Below are 24836 nucleotides of genomic sequence, written 5' to 3'. Positions count from 1 at the left end.
CGCACTCCACCCCCATGGCCACAGTCCTCCTAGTCCTACTCGGGGCTTTGTCTGAATCAGTGACAGCTACCGCAGGAATCACCTGAGTTCCTTTCCATGGAGCAGCTGGAGCTCCTTGCTAAGCTAATCAATTCCCATCATTTGAGAAAGGAAAACAGATTTACAATTTGCTGCCCATCCTACCGGCTGTGGAGGGGCCTGCGGAGGGAGATGCTGGCTGAGGCACTGGTGTTCCACCCCTACCAGCCCGGCCTCAGTTTGGTGCGAGGGACTCTCAGATGGCTCCTGCCCTACTCGGGCTGCAAACTGGGAGGTGGGATGGCCTAGCTGTCTGGGGTTTCTTGGAGACCCCAGGGGTGGCACAGCTGGAAGGACCTGGGCTTTTACCATCCCGCTTTGAGATCGGGGAGACAGGGCCCCAAGAGGGGTGGGACATACCCAGGGCCACCCAGAAAGCTGGTGGCTGGGCCAGACCTGGTGACACATGAGTTGACCACCAGTCTTGTGTGATTCCCTTGTGGCACTTTTCATTTTGGGGAGGACTGAGAAGGCAGGTACAGGGTGGGGAGGGTGCGTGGTAGACCAAGAATTCATCAAATCCACTTCCGGCCTTGTCCATTTCACACTCTTCCAGATCCTTCCCAAACCGGAGGAAGCTATATCCCCTGCCTATGCTTATGTGGCTTGGGGTCTGACTGCCCTTTCTGTCCAGGGGAAAGTTCTTTTTTAAAAAAAAATGTCCATAGGTTATTAGGGTACAGGTGGTACTTGGTTACATAAGTTCTTTAGTGGTGATTTGTGAGATTTTGGTGTACCCATCACTGGAGCAGTATACACTGTACCGTATTTATAGTCTTTTATCCCTTGCCCCCCCAACCCTTCCCAAGTCCCCAAAATCCATTGTATCATTCTTATGCATTTGCTTCCTCATAGCTTAGCTCCCATGTATCATTGAGAACATACGATGCTTGGTTTTCTATTTCTGAGTTATTTCACTTGGAATAATAGTCTCCAATCTCATCCAGGTCGCTATGAATGCTGTTAATTCATTTGTCCTGGGGAAAGTTCTATTGAATACCTAACCCAAGTTCATCAGACACTCCTTTTCCTTCTTTCTCTCCACATCTGACTGCCCCCCTCCCCAAGGGTGTTTTAGGCCACGAGAAGCCAGCAGGGAATACGAGAGCCAAGTAAGTCCCTGTTCCCTTAAAGCTCACATCTACCCACCTGTGGGGCTCTCACTGGGAGGTGGAGTGGCTGGGCCCAATTTTCTGGTCACTTAAATCCAGCAAATGCTGTCTGTAGGGCATGGAGCCACACATACAGAACAAGGCTTCACTGCAATCGTTCCAGTTGCTATTGCTATGTAACAAAACATCCCAGAGTGCAGAGATGTATAACAACTATCGTGCATTCTGCAGGTCAGGACAGGAGAGAATGGCTGAGCTCTACTCTGTGGTATCTGGGCCTCGGCTGGAAAGACTTGAAGGTTAGAGGTTACTCAATGACCGGGGGCTCACATGCTCACATGTCGCTCACATGTCGCTCACATGCTCACATCACATGGTGGTTGATGCTGGCTGTCAACTTGGTTGTCAGCAGGAAGTCCTACGAGTGATCTCTCTGCAGGGGCTCGTTTGGACGTTCTGTTAGCACCGTGGCTGATCCCAAGGATGAGTGTCTGAAGAGAGCTAGGAGGAAGCTGCATCTTCCTTTATTTCCTAATGCCTGTGTTCCTTCCCCTTGAATCTGGGTGGGTTGGTGACTTTAGCAGCCTTGCCTGCTTGATGGGTGGAGTGTCAAAGTCACATCATGAGATAAGCATGTGAGATGGCAGATATTGTTGCAGCCGTCTTTGGAAAACACAGCCCGCTACAGGTATCTGTTAGGGGTTCCAGCCTTTGGAGGGAAGTAGCGTATGAAAGAATGGTAGCTGTCATTTCCCAAGCACTTAGACCTACCAGGCACCGTATTCAGTCTGTTGTGTATGCCATCTTTCTGACAATTTCTGTGGTGAGTACTGTTATACCCGTTCTGCAGATGGGGAGACTGAAGCTCAGCGAGGTTACACTGCCTGCGCTAAATCTTACAATTGGGATTTGCACCCAAGTCTATCTGCCTCCAAAGCCGTAGCTCTTAACATGCTGCTACACTGCCTCTCCCTTCCTTCCCCGCAGTAATTTTTACCAGGCAAAATCTAGTAAGGATGGCGAGAAGCTTAGACAGGAAGCTGGGGGAGGTTCAGATCTGGGAAGGCTTCTTGGAAGAGGTAACGCTTGAGCAAGGCCTTGCATGATGAATTCAATGTGGACCCCTAGGGGAAGGGGGTGGCATTCCTGGTGGAATAGCAATGGGATCAAGGGGCCTTCAGATCACCCAGGGAGTGTTGCTGTGACCCAGAACCCTGGCCTTTGACCCCCTGCAACACCAACACACGTACTGTAGTCCCCACAAGGCAGGCTGAGGCACGGGCAGGATGGATGGATTTAGTTCCCAGAAAACTGCAAACACGGCCCCTCCCGTCTCCACCTTATTCCCATCAGCTTTCTTCTTCTGAGGCCAAGAATCAGGCAGAGGCTCCCACACTCCTCACCTCCACATGCAGACTTGGTTTTTCCCTTTGGAGATGGGGTGAGTCTGAGCTGCCTCCAGTGCGAATACAAATGGGGTCTCAGAGCAGTTACCATCCCCTTGGCAAGCTGGCAGGCTCGTGTTAGGGCGTTGCAAATGGGAAGTTTAATTATCTCATTGATAGGAATTTTGCATATTGCAGGAGTAATTCCCGCCCCTTCCAGGCCTCTGTCTTGCGAGTCTTCTGCTGCCTGTCCCTCACATCCTCAGTCACTCTTCCTGTTTCTTCTTTTGTTTCCCTATTTGCATCTCAGTCTCTCCCCCATCTCTGACCATTCCACTCTCCCCTCTGTCTCTCTCCTCTTTTCCTCTGTCTCTGTCTCTGTTACCCTCCTTCTGTCACCTCCTCTTGCTTACTTTCTCCGGACTGACGGCAGCCTCTCTTCCTGGACAGATCATCTAATTGAAATGGAGCACTCCAGAGAATGTTAATAGGAAAGGCAGCATTAATTAGCTAGCGCTAGCATAATTAGCTTCCTCCTCTCACTGCCTAGCATCTAACTGGATAATGAGTCTCTCTCTGTCCAGAGGGCAGGCAGGACAAGGGGGACAGGCCATGTCGGGGATGCCGGAAATCCTCCTCTCTTTGGGCCACCCCGCTGGAGTCCTCGGGTTGCCCAGCCCTGCCCTCTTCTGTCAGGCCCTCCTGCTGCTGCACTCAAGTCTCTGGGAGGCAGATGCCCAGCCCCTGCCCATGCCCAAAGGTTTGATGTTGCTGGAGTTGCATATTAAGTGGCCTGAGCCTGACAAACAGTGGCTGCAGCTGCAGCACCCCATAGAGGGGGTGGGAAGCTACTGAGGGTTCTCCAAGAGTGCTGTGACAGGCACCTAGCCCTGGCACAGTTCCTGGGTAATGGCTGAGCATGTTACAGTCCCCAGCGGGGAGCAAGGAAATCTGCTTATGTGACAGATAACTAACGTACTACACAGACTGCAGAGTACTTCCACCTTTGACTCCACAGTCGTACGAGGCAGCAATGGCCACTTCTATTTTATAGATGAGGACTCAAGTTCAGGGAGGCTCACTGCCTTGGATACTCAGACTGCCAGGACCCAAATCAGGGTCTGCCTCATTCCAAAGATCATGCTCTTTCCCTTGCACCCTGATACCTCCTAGAGGTACTTTACAGCTGCTCATTAAATAAGAGTGGTTGCAGTGGAGTCGCATCTTACATTGGGCCTGAGTTCTAAAGTCAAAGGATGCAGCAAACATTAGAAAATTGTGTGGTCAATTTTTTTTTTTAAATCCCTCCTCCCAGGAGAAACATCTTTTCTGTTTGCAATTGTTCTGCGATTTTCCTTTTTTCTGTGGCCTTGAAAGCCAAGATCCAAAAGGGAGAGGTGACGGGCAAATAACAGGAATTTGCTTTGTGTTTTTCGCAGGTGGTTAAATTCAGTTGTGTTGATGCATGCTTGACGCCATTCCATTGCAGTATTAGTATTTGGTTATGAGTGGACGGGGTTGGTACCTAGGACTGGGCGAACTGCACCACAGGGCACCTTCCCGTCCCTGTCTCTCTAGCCTGCTGACCCTCTCCCTCTCCTGCAGGCTATGGACATGGAGGATGACCCCTTGCTGCACGATGTGTGGCTAGAGGGGCAGGAGGAAGAAGAAGCAACGGGTGAAGCCTTTCCAGGGGCCCAGAAACCAGGGCCTCAACTTGGGGCAGGAGGGCAGTGTTGCTGGCGGCACTGGCCCCTGCCTTCCCGGCCCCCAGCCTCAGGCTTCTGGAGTACCCTGGGCTGGGCCTTCACCAATCCCTGCTGTGCTGGGCTGGTGCTCTTCCTGGGCTGCAGCATTCCCATGGCCCTGTCAGCCTTCATGTTCCTTTACTACCCACCACTGGACATTGACATCTCCTACAACGCCTTTGAAATCCGCAACCATGAGGCCTCGCAGCGTTTTGACGCCCTCACCCTGGCGCTCAAGTCCCAGTTTGGATCCTGGGGGCGGAACCGGCGTGACTTAGCCGACTTCACCTCCGAGACGCTTCAGCGCCTTATCTCAGAGCAGCTGCAGCAGCTGCATCTCGGCAACCGCTCGCGGCAAGCCTCCCGAGCCCCGCGTGTCATCCCCGCGGCCTCACTCCGCGGCCCAGGCCTGTCCCGGGACACTTCAGCGGCCCAAAAGCCCACAGCCAATCGGAGCGGGCGACTTCGGCGTGAGATTCCGCCCCTGGAGGATCTGGCAGCCAACCAGAGTGAAGACCCGCGAAACCAGCGGCTGAGCAAGAATGGGTGGCACCCGCCCAGCATCCCGCCCCCCGCGGCAGCTGCGGCCAATCAGAGCCGTGCCCGCCGAGGCACCTCCCGCTGGGACTACTCGCATGCATATGTGAGTGCTAACACCCAGACGCACGCGCACTGGCGCATCGAGCTCATCTTCCTGGCGCGGGGCGACGCAGAGCGCAACATTTTCACCAGTGAGCGGCTGGTCACGATCCATGAGATCGAGCGCAAGATCATGGACCACCCAGGCTTCCGGGAGTTCTGCTGGAAGCCCCACGAGGTGCTCAAGGACCTGCCACTGGGTTCCTACTCCTACTGCTCGCCTCCCAGCTCGCTCATGACCTACTTTTTTCCCACTGAGAGGGGCGGCAAGATCTACTATGACGGCATGGGCCAGGACCTGGCGGACATCCGGGGTGAGCCGCCAGGATGCTGGGGTGGGGCGTAGGTCCTGGTTTTATACAGCTTTTTATGGAGATTTGGTCCAGGCCCAGGCCCAGTCAGTCTGGAGCTGAGTCCTGGGCATAGCTGGAGGACAAGGTGAAAAGGACTGGGCTGAGGTGTGAGGTGAGCGTGAGAGGGAACCAAAGAGGGAAGCTTGGATGCAGACCCAGGTGAAGGATGGTGGGGGTTCTGTTGTGGTCAGAGGTAGAGAAAGCGTAGAGTGGGGCTCGTGTGTGAGGCTGGTTAGAGAAAGGCCAGGATGTGGCTATAGAGAACCAGGAATCTGGCCAGAGGAAGACAGGAGAAAGATTGGGGTTCAAGAAGACTGAGGTAGGGTTCGTTTTAGGTAAATTAGGAATGGGGCTTGAGGAAGGGTGGGGCAGGTTCAGAGAGAGGTTGTGGGACCTGGGGTGGAGTTTTGGTGGATGTGGACAGAGGGGAATCCTGGGAGGCAGGGCTGCAATGAGACTGGATGACCTTGAGGGAGGGTTGGTGGGAGTTGACCGGCTGAACTCTTGAGGCCCCCACCGCTGTCCTCGCAGGCTCCCTGGAGCTGGCCATGACTCACCCTGAGTTCTACTGGTATGTGGATGAGGGCCTCTCTGCAGACAATCTGAAGAGCTCTCTCCTGCGCAGTGAGATCCTGTTTGGAGCACCCCTGCCCAACTACTACTCAGTGGATGACCGCTGGGAGGAACAACGGGCTAAGTTTCAGAGCTTCGTGGTCACCTACGTGGCCATGCTGGCCAAGCAGTCTACCAGGTAGGAAGTCCAGCTGCTGCATCCTGTGTGTGCATACCCATGTGTGTCCCAGGAAAGGCCTGCATTAGGACAGGACATTGATTTCCAATTGCCTCTTAATCTTAAACACCATACCTCTTTCCCTATTATCTTTTCCTTTGGATGTCTTTCTTTCCAAATCAAGGCAGAACCAAGTACATCCTTGCAGTCACTCTGACAAATAGAAGTCCCCTTTGCTTGATCAGTGCTATGGTTAGTGAACATGACAGCTTTGGGCCAGGTAGGAAATCTCAGACTCTGCCCTGGAGGTTTTGGGTATTGATTTTCTCCTGAGATGGTGCTCGAGGTCTTTCTGGAAAGAGTATTGGCCAGGGAATAAGGAGTTCCTCACTGTATTAGTCAGGGTTCTCAAGAGGGATGGAAGCAGTAGGATAGATAGACAGAGGGATATGTGAGAGGGGATTTATTAGGGGAATTGCCTCATGCAATTATGGAGGCTAAGTCCCATGACACACCATCTGCAAGCTGGAGACCTTTGGATGCTGGTACTCTGGCTCAGTCCAAATTTGAAGGCCTCAGAACTAGGGAAACTAATGGTGTAATTCTTGGTTCGAGACCAAAGGCCTGAGGACCCCAGGGACTGCTGGCGTAAGTCCTGGAGTCCGAAGGCCAGAGAGCCCGGAGTTTTGATGTCCAGGGGCAGGAGAAGAGTGTCCCAGCTCCAGTGGGGAAAGAGAGAGAGAGAGGAAATCACCTTTCTGCCCTTTTTGTTCTGTCCTGGGCCCCAGCCAATTGGACGGTGCCCACCCTGGCCACTGACACACATGCCAGTCTCCTGTGTGTGGGAAGACCCATACAGACACATCCAGAGGCAATGCTTTTTGAGTTCTCTCCATATTCCTTAATCCAATCACAATGACACCTAAAATTAACCACACTTCCTGCCTCTAATACCCAGGGAGGTAATGGACAAGTCACTTCACTTCTCTGGGTGTCAGTGTTCCTATCGTTAAAATGGATAACATGATTCTGACTGCCCTCTGGAGTCACTAAGAAGAGATGAGCTAACAGATGTGACAGTGCTTTGGGGTGGAAGGTGCTTTGGGATGGTGTGCCCCAGAGTACAACTGGGTCCCTCCCCACCAGAACAGAGCAGCAGTCCTTCTGGGCAATAACTGCAGTGCTTTCCCAGTCCCCACCCTGATAAACCAGTCCCAGGCACAGGAGGAATCCTTCTGCCCAAAATACCCTCATTCCTTCCACTGTTCATCCTTTATATTGAGCAACTGCTGGAATAATCAGAGCTAATGTTTATTGAGCACTTACTCTGTGCCACACACTGTTCAAAACCCTTTATACATACCAGCTCATTTAATTCTCACACCAACCCAATGAGGTGGGTGCTGTTATGATGATCTCCATTTTATAGTTAAGGAAACTGAGACATAGCAATTAGGTTAGTCATCCATAATTTTAAAGCTCATCAGTAGTGGAATGAGATTCAAATCCCGACCTCACCCTTTGTGTTTTTGTGCCAGTTACTGCACTGGGAGCCTTCTCCCTGACTTACTTCTTTGTCAGGCAAGCTCCTATTCATCTATTAAGATCCAACTTGGGCAACATTGGCCAAAGGCTGGACTAAATGCTGATTACCTGCTATGGTTTGGATATGCTTTGTCCCCCCTAAAACTCAGTGCAGCTGTGTTGAGAGGTGGGGCCTAGTGGAAGATGTTTGGGTCATGGGGGTGGATCCCTCATAAATAGATGAATGCCATCTTGTGGGAGTGAGCTAGTTCTCACTTGAGGGAATGGATTAGTTCCCAAGACAGCAGGTTGTTATAAAGTGAGGTTCCTCCTCTTGTTTGGTCCCTTTTGCCTGTTCCCCCTTTGACCTTCCTCCGTGTTACGATGCAGCACAAAAGCCTTCACCAGAAGCCAATGCCATGCCATTGAACTTCCCAGCCTGCAGAACAATGAACTAAATAAACCTCTTTTCTTTGTAAATTACCCAGTCTCAGGTATTCTCTTATAGCAACATAAATCAGACTGAGATGCTACCTGTTTCCATAGTCCCCTCTCTTCTCCCTAAGGGAGGCAGGAAAGAGCATACACAAACTTTGGAGTCAGATAATATCTTGGGTCCTGTCCCAGTTATTCAAATTATTGTGAGTTCTAGCAAGCTATTTCACCCCTCTGAGCTACAATTTTATCACAGTGTTTCTCACTCTGTCTTTCAATTGTAACTCACAGTGCATTCCTCCAAGCAACAACATCAGCATCACCTGGGGCTTGTTAGAAATGCAGAATCTCAAGTTCTCTCCCAGGCCTGCAGTATTTTCAGGTGATTTGTTTGCATATTTAAGTTTGAGAGAGGTCTGGTTTAATTATCTGTCTCAATAGAATGTGAGTTTATTGAAGACTGGGATTGTTTCTGGTTCAGTTTCTATGGGCCGAGCCCCAGCACAAGGCCAGGTACCCCTTAGTAAGGATTTGTTAGGGGAGTGAATAAATAAATGAATGGAGATGCCTCAAGGAAAGGTACTTGGCTGTGTTGGAAAACTGAGAGGTGCTGACTATAGAAGGACTTTCACGGTTTTAGATACCAGTATTAACTCTGCCCAGATGTTTAGCTGCTGAGGCGAATCCCCTGCCCTTAGGGAAGAAGCCACTCTTTTCTGTTTTCTCCCATTAGAGCATCACAGCAGTGGTGACAATCCTGTAGACTTGACTTTAGTGCTTTTGGGTGAACAAAATTCTTAAAATTACTCTATTATTGGTTACCCAAGAGATGGTAACATGTACCTTGACTTATAACAGAATAATATAAATGATCACTTTTATTGCTTTTAATACTAGAATCTTAGAATGTGTTCATTGCATTTATTGAGCTTCAATTTTTTGCATTTATGTTGCACGCATTTTAATTCTTAATACTTAAGCCTCATAAGACTGTTCTTTTATATTTATTCACATATTTACCTTTTCTGTTGGTGTTCATTACTTTGTATAATTTCATGTTTCCCTCTGGGATCATTTTCCTTGTGTCTAAAGAACTCTAGCATTTCTTTCAGTACAGGTTTGCTGGTGATAGATTCTCTGTTTTGTTTGCCTAGTAGAAATCTTTATTTTACTTTCATTTTTGAAGCATATTTTTGCTGGTATAGAATTACAAATTGGCAGTTATTTTCTTTTAATACTTTACCTGAAGATGCCACTCCATTGTCTTCTGACTTCCATCATTTCTGTAGAAAAGTAGGCTGTAAATCTTTTTTGTTGCTCCATTAAAAATTCTCTTTTTTCTGCTTTTGAGATTTCTTTGTCTTTGTTTTCACCAGTCTTACTGTGACGTATCTTGGTGTGTTTTCTTTGTGTTTGTTCTGTTTGGGAGCACAGAGCTTCGTGAAGCGGTAGGTTGATGACCATAATCAGTTTTAAGAATGTTCTAGCTATTATCTCTTCAGATTTGCTTCTATCTTGTTCTCTGTTTCCTCTTTTTTGCACTCTGATTACACAAATGTTAGATCTTTTCACTGAGCCCCATATGTTTTCAATGCTTTTTTTCTGGGTTTTATTTTTTTATTTTTCTTTCTATGCTTTGGTTTAGATATTCTGGTTCACTGATCCTGCTTTCTATTTGTTGTCTCTAGTCTGCCATTTAATGTCTATTGAGTTTTTAATGTTATTGTTCTGTTTTTCCTTTTTGGGAATTTCCATTTGAATCTGTTATAGATCTAAATCACTGGTGCAATTATTTTATTCATCATTTAGTTTATTTTGTCCACATTTTCCTCTCTGTTCTTAAACATATTAATTATAGTGTTTTAAAGTTCTTACCAACTTTTAATATACGGTTAACCTGCAGATTTGTTTCTGTAGTCTGTTCTTTCACTTGGTTTAGGATCATGTGTTCCTGCCTGTGGGTATACCTGGTGATTTTTATTTTTTTATTTTTATCTTTTTGAGACAAGGTGTCACTCTGTCATTAAGTCTGAAGTGGCATGATCATAGCTCACTGCAGCCTGAAACTCCTGGGCTCAGGTAATCCTCCCATCAGCCTCCTGAGTAACTAGGTCTACAGGCATGTACCACCATGCCCAGCTAGTTTTTTGTTTTTGTTTTTGTTTTGAGACAGCGTTTGACTATGTTGCCCAGACTGGTCTCAAACTCCTGGCCTCAAGTGGTCCTCCCACCTTGGCCTCTCAAAGTGTAACTTTTATTAAGTGATGAACATTATGTGAAAAGCACACACACACAGAGGTCCATATGATGCTATTTCCCCCAGAGAGAATTTTTCCTTCACTTCAGAAGTCACATAGAGTCATGGCTGATCACCTTAAGCAGGCAGTGACCACACTGAGAGTTGAGGATGGTTCACAATCCTGGAAAGTCTCGGTCTACCTCTAGTTTGCCCTAGATTCTCTAGGATTTTCAACTGAGAGCTTGGTGTATTCTGCAGAGTCCTTTGCCTGGATAGGTTCCAGATTCTAATCTTTTATCTCTCAAAGCTGCTAAAAAAATTAGAACAAAGACAAAAATTCCACTCTGCTTTTTCCGAGGCTTTCTGCTTAGGTTTTTTGGCTTCAGGCCCCACACAGCCCCAGTCTCCCGCAGAAGTGCTGAGGGAAAACCTGGCCATGTGTTCTGCTGATCTGCAAGTGTCTGCCCAAAGCTCTGCTAGCTTATCTGACTCCCAGCCAAGTTTTTCAGCCTTCTGCCCATGTTTAGAATCAGCAAATGCCTCCAGGGTAAAAATGGCTGTAGAAGGGCAGCTTACCTTTCCTAGGTTCTTTCCTTTCTGGAGTCTTAGTCCTTTAGTTCTGATTACTTCAGCAACTCTCTACTGTCATCACAGATAGTTTCTGAATTTTAGTGGACATTTTAGTAGTTTTAGGTGAGGATACTGGTCTTCCATGAGCTATTTCTTTCAACTTGAGAGTAAAAGTATGGGCCTATGTCTTTTTATAATCAGCATCTAGCACAGGACCAAGAATCTAGAAGATACTCTATAAATGCTTTTCAAATTAGTGTGTGAATGAATAAATGATTGATTTTCTACTCTAATGAAAGGATAGTTAACCTACTTAATTCAACAAAGTAGATAATCCAGAGATCCTTTCAACTTGGCTTTTAAAAGTCCTGTTTACATTTTTAACAGCTTTATTGAGGCATAATTGACATACAACCAACTGCACATACTTTACAATTTGATTAGTTTTGACATGTGTGTATACACTGGGAACCCCGCACCACCATCAAGACAGTGAATGCTAGCAGGGTACCATAGTTCATGCCTATATTCCCAGCTACTTGGAAGGCTGAGGCAGGAGGATCCTTGAGGCCAGGAGTTTAAGACCAGCCGGGGAAACAGCAAGACCCTGTCTCTAAAAACACACAAAAATTAGCCTGTAGTCCTCGCTACTTTGGAGGCTGAGGTGGGAGGATCCCTTGAGCCGAGGAGTTTGAGGCTGCAGTGGACTATGATTGTGCTACTGCACTGTAGCCTAGGTGGCAGAGCGAGACCCTGTCTCTTAAAAAAAAAGAATTGTCAAATTTGTTGGTATAAAATGATTTATAATATTTCCCTATTATCTTTTTAATGGTTGTAGAAATCGTAGTGATGTCACCTTCTGTATGTCTTCTTTTTTTTTTTTTTCATGATCAGTCTGGCTAGAAGCTTATCAATTTTATTGATCTCAAAGAACTAGCTTTTGGTTTCGTTGATTTTCTTTTCTAAGAATTAGATTTATTTATTTTTATTTTTTATTTTCGTGAGCACATAGTAGGTGTATATATTTATGGGGTACATGAGATGTTTTGAAAGAGGCATGCAATGTGAGGTAAGCACATCAGTGGAGAATCGGCTCTCCATCCCCTCAAGCATTTATCCTTCAAGTTACAAACTCTTAAGTTATTTTAAAATGTACAGTTAACTTATTATTGACTGTAGTTACCCTATTGTGCTACCCATTTCATTGATTTTCTCCATTGCTTTTCTGTTTTCTAGTTCCTTGATTTCTGCTCTGATCTTTATGATTTTTTTTCTTTGGATTATGTTACATTTCATTTTCTCTTGTACTACTTTCTTAAAGTAGAAGCTAAGGCCATTGATTTGAAACTTCTTTCCTAACAGAGGTGTTTAATGCTATAAAATTCCCCTTAAGTATGACTATTTTAGCACATTTCAAAATTTGGATATGTTATTTTCATTTCATTCATTTCAAAATACTTTCTATTTTTCCTTTTGATCTCTTCTTTGACCCATGTATAACTTAAAAGTGTCTTAATTAGTTTTCAAATATTTGGGAATTTTTCAGGCTTTTTGTTGTTGATTTTTAGTTTAATTTCATGATGGTTAGAGAACATACTTTGTGTGATGCAAGTTCTTTTGAATTTATTGAGTCTTGTTTTATGGTCCAGTACATGGTCTTTCTTGCTGAATGTTCCCTGTATACTTGGAAAAAAAAAGTTCTGTTTTTACGTGAAATGTTCTATAAGTCTTAATTAAATCAAGTTCATTGATTGTGTTGTTCATGGTCTTCTATATCCTTACTGATTTTCTGTCTAATTTTTCTAGCAATATTGAGAGAGAGATTGAAACATCTATTTACAATCGGGGAGTTGTCTATTTCTTTTTCAGTTCTGTTAGTTTTTACTTCATGTATTTTAAAGCTCTGTTATTAGCTATAAAAACATTTAGGATTGTAGTTTTGATGATCATTTTGAAATTATCTTCTTTGCCCCTAGTTATATTCTTTCCTCTGAAATTTACTTTATTTTTTATTAATATAACGAATCCAGCTTATTTTTTGATTCATGTTAGCATGGTGTATCATTTTCTGTCCCTTTGCTTTTATCCTATTTGTGTCTTTATATTTAAAGTGGGTTTCTTGTAGTCAGCTAGGTCTTGACTTTTTTAAAGGTCTCTGGGTGGCTCACGCCTGTAATCCCAGCACTTTGGAAGGCCGAGGCAGGTGGATCACGAGGTCAGAAGATCGAGACCAACCTGGCTAATGGTGAAACCTGTCTCTACTAAAAAATACAAATGATTAGCCTGGCGTAGTGGCGGACGCCTGTAGTCCCAGCTACTTGGCAGCTGAGGCAGGAGAATGGCGTGAACCCGGGAGGCGGAGCTTGCAGTGAGCTGAGATCGCACCACTGCACTCCAGCCTGGGCGACAGAGAGACTCTGTCTCAATAAATAAATTAATTAAATAAATAAATAAATAAATAAATATCTCTGATACTTTCTGCCTTTTACTTGGGGTGTTTAAGCCATTTACAGTTAATGCAATTATTAATATGGTTAGACTTAAGTATATTTTGTTCTATTTGTCCCATATGCTCTTTGTTTCCCCTTTCCTGTATTTTGCCTCTTTTGAAGTAATTGAATGTTTTTTATGATTCTATTTTATCTCCTTTGTTGGCTTTTATGCTGTAACTCTTTTAGTAGTTGCTTTAGCATTTATAGTATACATCTTTAAATTATCACAGTGTATCTTCAAATGATATATCATTTCATATGTAGTATAAGAGCTTTATAACAATATACTACTATTTCTTCCCTCCTAGCCTTTATGTTCTTGTGGTTATGCATTTTATTTTAATGTATATTATAAACCCCACACTACATTATTTTTGTTTAAACTGTCAATTATCTTTTAAAGATATTTAAATAAATAATAAGAAAATTTTATGTATTTATTTATGTCATTACCATTTTCATTGCTTTTTGTTTCTTTGTGTAGATCCATATTTCCATATTTCCATCTGTTACCATTTTCCTTCTTCCTAAGGACTTCCTTTAACATCTCTCTTAGGCTTAGCAGAGTGGCTAACACCTGTAATCCCACTTTGGGAGGCCAAAGTGGGAAGATTGCTTGAGGCCAGGGGTTCAAGACCAGTCTGGGCAACATAATGAGACCTGATCTGTATTAGTTCCTTTTCACACTGCTGTTAAAGACATACCTGAAACTGGGAGGAAAAAAAAGAGATTTAACTGGACTTACGGTTCCACATGGCTGGGGAGGACTCAGAATTATGGCAGGAGGCAAACGGCACTTCTTAGATGGTGACAGTAAGAGAAAATGAGGAAAAAGCAAGAGCAGAAACACCTGATAAACCCATCAGATCTCGTGAGACTTATTCACTACCATGAGAATGGCACAGTAAAGACCAGTCCCCATGATTCAATTACCTCCTCTTGGGTCCCCCCAACAACACATGGGAATTCTGGGAGATGCAATTCAAGTTGAGATTTAGGTGGGGACACAGACATATCATTCCACCCTGGCCCCTCCAAATCTCATGTCCTCACATTTTAAAATCAATCGTGCCTTCCCAACATTCTCCAAAGTCTTAACTCATTTCAGCATCAACCCAAAACTCCACAGTCCAAAGTCTCATCTGAGACAAGGCAAGTCCCTTCTGCCTATAAGCCTGTAAAATCAAAAGCAAGCTAGTTACTTCCTAGATACAATGGGAGTACAGATAGTGGGTAAATACAACCATTCCAAATGGGAGAAATTGGCCAAAACAAAGGGGTTACAGGGCCCATGCAAGTCTGAAATCCAGCGGGGCAGTCAAATTTTAAAGCTCCAAAATGATCTCCATTGACTCCAGGTCTCACATCCTCACATCCAGGTCACGCTGATGCAATAGGTGGGTTTCCATGGTCTTGGGCAGCTCTGCCTCTGTGACTGTGCAGGGTACAGCCTCCCTCCTGGGTGCTTTCATGGGCTGGCATTGAGTGTCTGTGGCTCTTCCAGACACACAGTGCAAGCTGTCAGTGGATCTACAATTCTGGGGTCTGGAGGACAGTGGCCCTCTTCTCACAGCTCCACTAGGCAGTGGCCCAGTAGGGACTCGTTGTGAGGGCTCCGACCCCACATTTCCCTTCCATACTCCCCTAGCAGAGGTTCTCCATCAGGGCTCCACCCCTGCAACAAACTTTTATCTGGGCATCCAGGCGTTTCCATGTATCTTCTGAAATGTAGGTGGAGGTTCCCAAATCTCAATTCTTGACTTCTTTGCACCCACAGGCTCAACACCACGTGGAAGCTGCCAAAGCTTGGGGCTTCCACTCTCTGAAGCCACAGCCTGAGCTGTACATTGGTCTCTTTCAGCCACAGCTGGAGTGGCTGGGACACAGGTCACCAAGTCCCTAGGCTGCACACAGCATGGGGACCCTGCGCCTGGCCCAGGAAGCCACTTCTTCCTCCTGGGCCTCCAGGCCTGTGATGGGAGGGGCTGCCATGAAATTCTCCATGTCAGAGAATGTTAATCCCCGTGGTCTTGGGGATTAACATTAGGCTCCTTGCTACTTATGCATATTTCTGCAGCTGGCTTGAATTTCTCCCCAGAAAATGGGTTTTTCTTTTCTATTGCATAGTCAGGCTGCACATTTTCCAAACTTTTATGCTCTGCTTCCCTTATAAAACTGAATGCCTTTAACAACACCCACGTCACATCTTGAATGCTTTGCTGCTTAGAAATTTCTTCTGCCAGATACCCTAAATCATCTCTCTCAAGTTCAAAGTTCCAAAGATCTCTAGGGCAGGGGTAAAATGCCACCAGTCACTTTGCTAAAACATAATAAGAGTCACCTTTGCTCCAGTTCCCAACAAATTCCTCCTCTCCATCTGTGACCACCTCAGCCTGAATTTTATTGTCCATATCGCTATCAGCATTTTGCACAAAGCCATTCAAACAAGTCTCTAGGAAGTTCCAAACTTTCCTACATTTTCCTGTCTTCTTCTGAGCCCTTCAAACTGTTCCAATCTCTGCCTGTTGCCCAGTTCCAAAGTTGCTTCCACATTTTCAGGTATCTTTTCAGCAGAGCCCCACTCTGCTGGTACCAATTTACTGTATTAGTCTGTTTTCACGCTGCTGATAAAGACATAACTGAAACTGAGAACAAAAAGAGGTTTAATTGGACTTACAGTTCCACGTGGCTGGGGAGGACTCAGAATCATGGCAGGAGGCAAAAGACACTTCTTACATGGGGACAGCAAGAGAAAATGAGGAAAAAGCAAAAGCAGAAACCCCTGATAAACCCATCAGATCTCGTGAGACTTATTCACTATCATGAGAATAGCATGGGAAAAACCAGCCCCCATGATTCAATTACCTCTCCCTGGGTCCCTCCCACGACACTTGGGAATTCTGGGAGATACAATTCAAGTTGAGATTTGGGTGAGGACACAGCTAAACCCTATCACCATCTCTACTAAGAAATAAAAAATTGGCCAGGCATGGTGGCATGCATCTGTAGTCTAGCTACTCAGGAGGCCGAGGTGGAAGGATTGTTTGAGACCAGAAGTTAGAGGCTATAGTGAGCTATGATCATGCCATTGCACTCCAGCCTGGGTGGCAAAGTGAGACCCTGACTGAAAAAACAAATTTAAAAATCTCTTTTAGTGCAGGTATACTGGAGATGAATTATTTCAGTTTTTGTCTATCTAAAAAAAGTGTTCTATTTTGCCTTTGTTTTTGAAATGTATCTTTGCTGGGTATAGAATCCTGGGCTGACTTTTTTCCCACTATCTGCAAAGTATGTTGCTCCCCTGCCTTCTCACGCACCCTGTTTTTAATGGGAAGTCTGCTGTCAGCCTTGTCTTTGTTCCTCTGTGTCTTTTTCTCAGGCTGCTTTTTAAGATTTTATTTTGGTCACTATTTTTGAGCAGTTTGGTTATGATGTGCATTGTAGTTTTTTGTGCTTGGAGTTCATTGCTGAAGCTTGTGTCAGTGGGTTTATAGTTTTCATCAAGTTTGGAAAATTTTCAGCCTCCTTTGGGGAGTCCAATAACCCATGGCTGCACTGAGGACTGGAAACTCTCAAAGCACTAAGCCAGGGTAAGCATAGGACTCATTTTGTTTCTCATCTTTCAGAGATCATCCTTGGTTACCTTGTTTCATGCATTTTCTCACATTTTTGTTCCAGTGAGAAGATAAATACGGACTCCATCTTGTTACTCCATCTTGGCCAGAAGCAGATGTCACTTATGTTTGTATTTTAAGACACAGTTTGACCAGCCTGGTTATGTTATTTTTTTTTAATTAAAAATAACTTGTGTTAAGCACACATTGAATAGCAGTGTAAAACTGAATATCTAGCAGCCAGTTTGAATTTAGAACTTGGCCATAGATGTGGAGAATTGGAAGATGACATAGAGCTGATTATAATTGATCATGATCTACGTAGAGCAGTGGTTCTCAACCTTGACCCTACATTTGAATCACCTGAGAGAGTTAAAGAGTACTGATGATTCAGACCCACCCCAGCAGTTCTGGTCTAGTTTGTCTGAAGCCTGGCCTGGACATCAGGATAATTGGAAGCCCCCAGGTGATTTTGATGTCCAGTGGAGGTACAGAGTCACAGGTGAAGTGGACAGCTCCTGATCCTCCTCCACGTGTTCACAGCCATCTCTAATCCTCTTCCTGTCGTTCTTCTCTCCACATCCTCCTTTCCCCCAGCAAAGTCCAGGTTCTCTATGGGGGGACTGACCTGTTTGACTATGAAGTGCGCAGGACGTTCAACAATGACATGCTCCTGGCCTTCATCAGCAGCAGCTGCATCGCTGCCCTGGTCTACGTCCTCACCTCCTGCTCAGGTAGGGCTTCTCTCAAGCCAGCCCCCTTCTCCCCTCCCAGGGTGCTCCTGTCTGCCCAGAGCCTGCCTTCTCAAGAATGCCACAGTACTCTTGAACCGAGCATGTCAGAGCTGAGACACAGGGATATGCAAATAAATCATCTATCAACCCCAAGCACGCAGACTGAGGCCTGGAGGCAGGTTGGGCTGTACCAGCCTGGGTCACACCCTCTACCCTGGGCCCCTGCGCAGTTGGACCTTTTGCCTGTTGACCATCTGTCTCCTGTTGATAGCCTTGTGTTGGGGAGCCTGGGGTATTGTATTCCTTTGTGGATTACTTTGTAGCCTATTTTGGGTCCCAAGTCAACGGCCCTCTGCCCCCTGATCACTTTTTCACCTCCGCGTGCTGCTAGTTGCTAGCGTGGACACTAGCTGCTGGTTACTCCTGTCTGTATACAGTAAGCATACTCTACTTCCCGAGCAGACAAACAATGGTAATACTTTCCAAAATGGGAAAGATATTCATCCGTGCGACAGATATTTACTGGGCACCAAACTATATGCCAGATGCTGTAAGGTACCAGGAATCCAGACACAGTTCCTAGCCCCAGGTCATATGTGATGTTCATAAGGCTCTTGAGGTAAAGTCTGCAAAGAGGAGGACAGCCTGACCTACTCAGGGATGGCTCCATCTGCCACTTGGGCCTCCTGTCCGGTGCCCTCTTTAGGCATGGAAAACTGAGAACTGGCCCTGTGCCTGTGCTGGGAATAGAGTCGTGAATGGTACCCAGGGTTGGGGGGAAGAGACAGGACCCAGCTGAGGTCAGGGACTCTAATGGGGTTTGTGTCCCATGAGGGTCCCCCCACCTTCTCCCTCGTGCCTCTTACCCTGCCCAGTGTTCTTGTCCTTCTTCGGGATTGCCAGCATTGGTCTCAGCTGCCTGGTGGCCCTCTTCCTGTACCACGTGGTCTTTGGTATCCAGTACTTGGGCATCCTGAATGGGGTGGCCGCCTTCGTGATCGTGGGCATTGGTGAGTCGCCTCTGTTGCCATGGCAGTGCGCCTCCCACATGGGAAGTCTGCCGCATCCCCTTTCTTCCTGGATACAAAGCCTGGCTTTCCTGGGGGCTCTACACAGTTCCTGCTGAGGCCTAGAGCCTTGGAGTGCGGGCTTAGAATGTGGGTGGTGGGCCAGGCGCGGTGGCTCACGCCTGTAATCCCAGCACTTTGGGAGGCCGAGGTGGGTGGATCACAAGGTCAGGAGATCGAGACCATCCTAGCTAACATGGTGAAATCCATCTCTACTCAAAATACAAAAAAAAAAAATTAGCCGGGCATGGTGGCAGGCGCCTGTAGTTCCAGCTGCTCGGGAGGCTGAGGCAGGAGAATGGTGTGAACCCGGGAGGCGGAGCTTGCAATGAGCTGAGATGGCGCCACTGCACTCCAGCCTGGGCGACTGAGCAAGACTCCAGCTCAAAAACAAACAAACAAACAAAAAGAATGTGGGTGGTGGGCAGATCCTTGGCATAGGGTGAGTGGAGAGAGCAGGAAGGTTTGCTGGATGGAAGTGAGGATGGTGGGAAAGGCCCAGGAAGTATGGGAAGGAGGCCAGGATGTGGGAGAAGGTACCTAGCTCTGGGTGAGGCTGGGGCCAAGGAGTGTGGTGGGTGGAGCTTGAACTCTTGGTGGGAGGAGCTAGTCAGAGGGGTCTCTCCACACTCTAAGCTGAGAAGCAGGACTCCTGCAGTCTGACCTCCCAGGAGGCCACTCAGACTTGGTCTAGGGCCAGGTTGGGCCTGATCCTGGAGACAGCAGAATGATGCTGAGCCTGGCCCGGGACTCCCTCCCACAGGTGTGGACGACGTCTTTGTGTTCATCAACACCTACCGCCAGGCCACCCACCTGGAAGACCCACAGCTGCGCATGATCCACACCGTCCAAACTGCAGGCAAGGCCACCTTCTTCACCTCCCTGACCACGGCAGCTGCCTACGCAGCTAACGTCTTCTCCCAGGTGCGGACCTGCCCTCCATTCCTGTCCTGGCCTCCCACCCGCCCGTGCATACCTAGGCCCTGATCTCTGTTCTTCCCACCACCGCTTGAGTGGCCATATAGCCTTCACCTCAAGGTACTTGCCTCATCTCTAGAGTTCATTTTTGTCACGAATCACCCATTACCCAAACTTAACAAGTGTGAATGTTATAATAATCCAGACGGCATTTATTAGGGATCCTCAGTAGTAGTAATCCTACTTCCACCCTGGAGAACATTTGGCAGTTTCCAAAGCTCTTTCTCATTTATGTTCATTACCATGGTAATTGACAAAGGTACCATTACCATCCTATTTTCCAAAAAAATCTTGACCCTTGAGAGGTAAAGTGGCTTCCTCAGGATCACACAGCAGATAAGTGAGAAGCCTGACCAAGTCCACGGCCATTCCCCCTCTGCCTGCTTCTGGCTGCGTTTTCCTCCCTCGCGCTGACTTCCTCTTGCTGCCTCTGAGTGGGGCTTAGGAGAAGGCATTGAGCCCAGGCTGGGTTCTTGGTGTGGGAAGACAGTGAATTGGCCCAAGTCTTTGAGAGGTTTTATGACCTGGGCTGAGTAGAACCTCTGGAAACCAGTAGATGCTTTAGGATTATCCAGGTCCTTCTAGAGAAATCACTTCTGGAAGGTAGGCAGAGCTGGGTTCAGCTTCTGCTGTGTGACCTTGGGCAGGCTGTGTGACCTCTCTGAGCCTTGCTTTCCTCATGTGTGGATTATCCAGGGACTGAGATGCGAGGATGATGGTGAAAGTGTTTCACAGAGTGCAGGCTGCTCTGTTGGTGGTTACAGCGTCCTTCCAACTAGCACCTCCCTGTGTGGTCCCTGTCGTACTTCTGGAACATACCCATTGCTCCTAGTCCCCAGGGTCCCTGCCTCCTTCATGTGGCAGAATTCTCTCCCTCCCCCTCCCCACTAGCACATGGCTTGGTCCAACGGGATGTGTCTTCCTCTGTCCCCCATTCATTCACGTAATGACAGCTACTGACCACTGCCTCTGTGCCAGGCTCTGTTCCGGGCAGTGGGCTGCAGATAGACAAGAGCCTCCACTCGAGGTGTGAATCCTTCCTGTGCTGCTGTGTCCCCTGTCCCCTGATACCAGCCCTTGGTGTCACCACCAGTGAGGCTGGTGGTTGGCATTCTGGCGGCCTGGGCCACCTCCTACTGCCTCAGTCTGGGCCGGATCTGTGATCCTGAGTGTCTCTGGCTGCAGGGGGGCACCCACTGACTCCAGGTCCAGCCAGCCCCACATCCCTCTCTTCCTTTCCATCACCAGATCCCAGCCGTCCACGACTTTGGCCTGTTCATGTCTCTCATCGTGTCCTGCTGCTGGCTGGCCGTGCTTGTCACCATGCCTGCAGCCCTGGGCCTCTGGAGCCTCTACCTGGCACCGCTGGAGAGCTCCTGCCAGACCAGGTAAGTCGGGCGGGGCCTCTTCCCAAGCAAGGTATCCACAACAGGCCTCTGTGAGCCACTCAGCGTACCACCCTCTCTTCCAAAAGCCTTCTGTATGCCCAGTCCTGTGCTAGGCAGGGAACAGGGAAGAAGATACTTCCATCCAATAATTGCAATTTGGAGTCACCAGTGTCACCAGGAAGTGAGCAAAGCACTTTGGTCCAAGATCTGATGACATCACCATTCCCTTCCCAAAGAACCCTGGGAGCAGGGTTCTCTTGCTGTGCCCATTTTACAGATGAGAAAGCAATGGCTCAGGGAGGTTTGGTAGCTTTTTCAAGGTCACCCATTTAGTAGGCAGTAGAGCCTGGATTTAAACCCAAGAACTCTGCCTCCAGATCCCACGCTCTCAGCCACCATGTTGAGTGTCCTCAGGTTCTCGTCTGTAGATGTAGTGAGCCGTGTGCAGAGTTGAACGGGTCAGTTCAGAGTTGCTGCTGGAGGTTTAGGGGGAAAGGTCTTGTGGGCCTGGTGGTTGGGAAGATGGAGGGGGATGGTGGTGGAGTTAAATCAGGCCTGGGTGGCTGCCTGGGGCTGGGAGGATGGAGGGGCTCTGGGCTCGGAACAGGGCCCACTCATTGTGATAAAGGCCTTGGCCAGTGGTGGTCAGCAATGTCCACTTGCCCATGGTGAGCCCCGGAGGGGCTGGAGGGAGAGGAGGGCCCAGCGAGGAGCTTAGACTTGGGCCTGAGGCAGGACTCCTCAGCTCTCCCCACTCACATCCTCTCCCTTCAGGACTCTGCTGTGATGGTGCGGGTTGGCACTGCACACAGGTACCCTGGCAGAGACACTGTTCTCTGTACCATGGGCGCTCAGATTTGACTGTTTTCCATGACAGTTTCATGTCATAGAAGCAGCGTTGTGGGGAAAAGACACCTTTTTCTGATCTCTACAGAGATACCAAATAAGCCCCCGCTCTGCCGCCGCCCCGCCTGGGGCTGTCTCCCCAGTGGTCCTATTGGGCGCGGTCATGTTCCCCGTCAGTCAGACGTGGGCTCCAAGCCTCACCTCCTCCCTCGGCAGCCGTGGAACCCTGGGCAGGTGACTTCACCTCTGCATCTCAGTTTCCTTTTCTATGAAACAGCTGTGATCCCTGTGTGTGAGTCTCATGAGGATTAAGTGAGATAATCCACGCAGGGCTCCCAGCTCACTGCTGGCATGTGGCAGTGCTATTAGCCACACACACAGCGCTCGTATCAGCCATGAGGATTATTCTGGTGCCCAGTCCCTAGGGTGAGCCGTGGTGTCTCATGTGTTCACTCCAGCTGAGACCTCGGCCATGCAGCTACACCCTCAGCCCTGCCCTGCTCCCTCCTCCTGGCTCCCCTGCGTATTAAGTTGGTGGCAGAGCCCCTGGGCCACACAGCAGCAGAGGAATGATTCTGCTGATTTGATCACCTTAGTGCCTGGGCCACTGTGTGTTGTCATCCCCTCTTGCTGGGTAATGTCTGCTGTCCCCATTTGTCTCTCTGGAGGAAGACTGGCACCTGAGGGTCCTGGGGTAGACGATACTAGAAAGAAACCAGGTGACCAGCTCCCAGAAGTCTGGGGTGCTCATCCTGTGTGTGACGTCAGCAGCACTGTGATACCTGGGTTCATCTGATCCTCAGGGCCCTGCCCCCCTCTCCCTGGGTACCCAGGACCCTCTGGCTCACCGCTGTCCCCTACTCTCTCCACAGCTGCCACCAGAATTGCGGCCGCAAGAGCTCCCTGCACTTCCCCGGAGACGTGTTTGCCGCTTCCGAGCAGGTTGGAGGCAGCCCCGCCCAGGGTCCCATACCCTACCTGGACGATGACATCCCCTTGCTGGAGGTCGAGGAAGAGCCAGGTGAGAGCTGGCACAGGCCTGCCCTGCTGACCCCAGCGAGACCCAGCGCTGCCTCTGCCCGGGGAGTAACGCTTGATAAGTTGGTCCTGAGGCCTGCGGGCTTCCTCACCAGGCATCTGGGCTTCCCTGGAAACGAGCATGGACCACAGTGGGCTTTGACTCAGGCTTTGACGGGCCACTGCTCTGCCCTGGCAGTGTCACTGGAGCTGGGAGACGTGTCCCTGGTGTCTGTGTCCCCCGAGGGTCTGCAGCCAGCCTCCAACACGGGCAGCCGCGGCCAGCTCATTGTGCAGCTGCAGGAGCTGCTGCACCACTGGGTCCTGTGGTCAGCCGTCAAGAGCCGCTGGGTGATTGTGGGTAAGTGGGCCCTCTGCCCCTCCCCCTGTCTCGCAGCTCCACCCCCAAAACACACAGGAACTGGGAGCCCACCCCCTCTCGCAGATGCCCCAGGGCAGAGGCCTGGGCTGGGGTCTCTCCCTCTCCAACCCGCCCTGCTCCTTCCTGTGCAGAATGAAGCTGGTCATGGGCGGCTGTTGCTCATTGGCCCCTGCTGTGTGCCAGCCACTCACACTGGGCAGTAGCACAGAGCATGCCACGCATGGGCCCTGGAGTTAGACCCACTTGAGTCTGAGTCCCAGTTTGGCCGCGTCCTAGCTGTGTGAATTTGGCTATTCCAGTCTGTTTAGCGCTCAGTTCCTATTCTGTAATTGAGGATGAGAACGGTGGCTAGGAAGGCAGCTGTAGTTGGAGAGTATGTGTAAAGACCTCAGCCCAGCACGTGGCATGTAGTAAGTGCTCTGTGAATGTTAAGTGCTATTATTATTGTCATCTTCAACAGGATTTCAGGGTTGTGTGAGATCAAGTAGTGCACCAGCTCTTCATAAACTATGAGGTACTCTTAGGTGGCGGCCGCTTCTTGTCCAGCAGTGTTAGATTATAGCTTATAGTCAAACCCCACGGGACACCACAAAGCAACTGATCCCTGGCCCTGGAGGACCATCCCCAGTAAGCTGTGCCCACGGGCTGGCATGCAGGGTCTTCCCCCACGCCCTTAGGACACCCCCCCCCACCTCCACCACAACCAGAGCAGCTGTCTCCTGGCACTTGGGAGCCCCGCTGGGAATGGACCAGCTGGGCCCAGCCCCGCCTGGTGTAGCGCCATCTCCTCACAGGGCTGTTCGTCTCCATCCTCATCCTGTCCCTGGTGTTCGCCAGCCGGCTCCGCCCCGCCAGTCGGGCCCCGCTCCTTTTCCGGCCTGATACCAACATCCAGGTGCTGCTGGACCTCAAGTATAACCTGAGCGCCGAGGGCATCTCCTGCATCACCTGTTCAGGTGAGGCTTCCAGCCAGGCCGTCCCCGGCCCGCTCAGGTGTCCGGGTCCCAAAGGCTGTTGGTCTGACAGATGCAGGATCCAGGCTCCCCATCAATGCCTGACCTCAGGCAAATCCCACTCACCAATGAGCCCCCGTGTTCCCACAATTCATTCAACAGATGCTTGCTGGGTGCCTGCTGGATGCTGGCTCTGGGGAGGTACAGTGGGCAGGCGGCACAGGCTTCCCAAGCTCAGGGAGCTCACATTCCAGCTCTAGAGACTAGTCACTGTAATAGTAGATCTGAGCTTTGGTGGAGGAAGACTAGGGTGTCTTAGAGGCCCATATCATGGAAGGCTTCCTGGAGGAAGTAACGTCTAGGCCAAAACTCACAAGAATGGGAAGGAGTTAGCCAGGCTGGGAGGGGAGAGGAGAGAAGAAGAGGAGTTAACCAGGTAGGGAGGGGAGAAGAGGGAAGGGGTGGGGTTAGCCAAGCTGGGAGAGGAAAGGAGGGAAGAGGAGGGGTTAGCCAGGTGAGGAGGGGAGAGGAGAGAAGGGGTTAGCCAGGCTG

The 24836-nt window shown here is 48.7% G+C and overlaps 1 protein-coding gene across 1 annotated transcript in view; it reads left to right on the top strand.

Annotated features, from left to right (window-relative positions):
* Positions 1 to 4183: 4183 nt before the first annotated feature.
* Positions 4184 to 24836, top strand: part of PTCHD2 (patched domain containing 2) — a 42857-nt gene continuing 22204 nt past the window's right edge. Inside the window, exons 1-9 of the mRNA XM_011996599.1 lie at positions 4184 to 5276; positions 5847 to 6066; positions 17517 to 17653; positions 18529 to 18663; positions 19484 to 19644; positions 20947 to 21086; positions 22805 to 22953; positions 23149 to 23310; positions 24126 to 24287. Coding sequence (XP_011851989.1) covers positions 4184 to 5276; positions 5847 to 6066; positions 17517 to 17653; positions 18529 to 18663; positions 19484 to 19644; positions 20947 to 21086; positions 22805 to 22953; positions 23149 to 23310; positions 24126 to 24287 — 2359 coding nt within the window. The remainder of the gene's footprint in view (positions 5277 to 5846; positions 6067 to 17516; positions 17654 to 18528; positions 18664 to 19483; positions 19645 to 20946; positions 21087 to 22804; positions 22954 to 23148; positions 23311 to 24125; positions 24288 to 24836) is intronic.

The sequence above is a fragment of the Mandrillus leucophaeus genome, unplaced genomic scaffold (genome assembly GCF_000951045.1).
Source record: "Mandrillus leucophaeus isolate KB7577 unplaced genomic scaffold, Mleu.le_1.0 Scaffold52, whole genome shotgun sequence".
NCBI classification, from domain to species: Eukaryota; Metazoa; Chordata; class Mammalia; order Primates; family Cercopithecidae; genus Mandrillus; species Mandrillus leucophaeus.
This window is presented reverse-complemented; position numbering and strand designations above follow the sequence as displayed.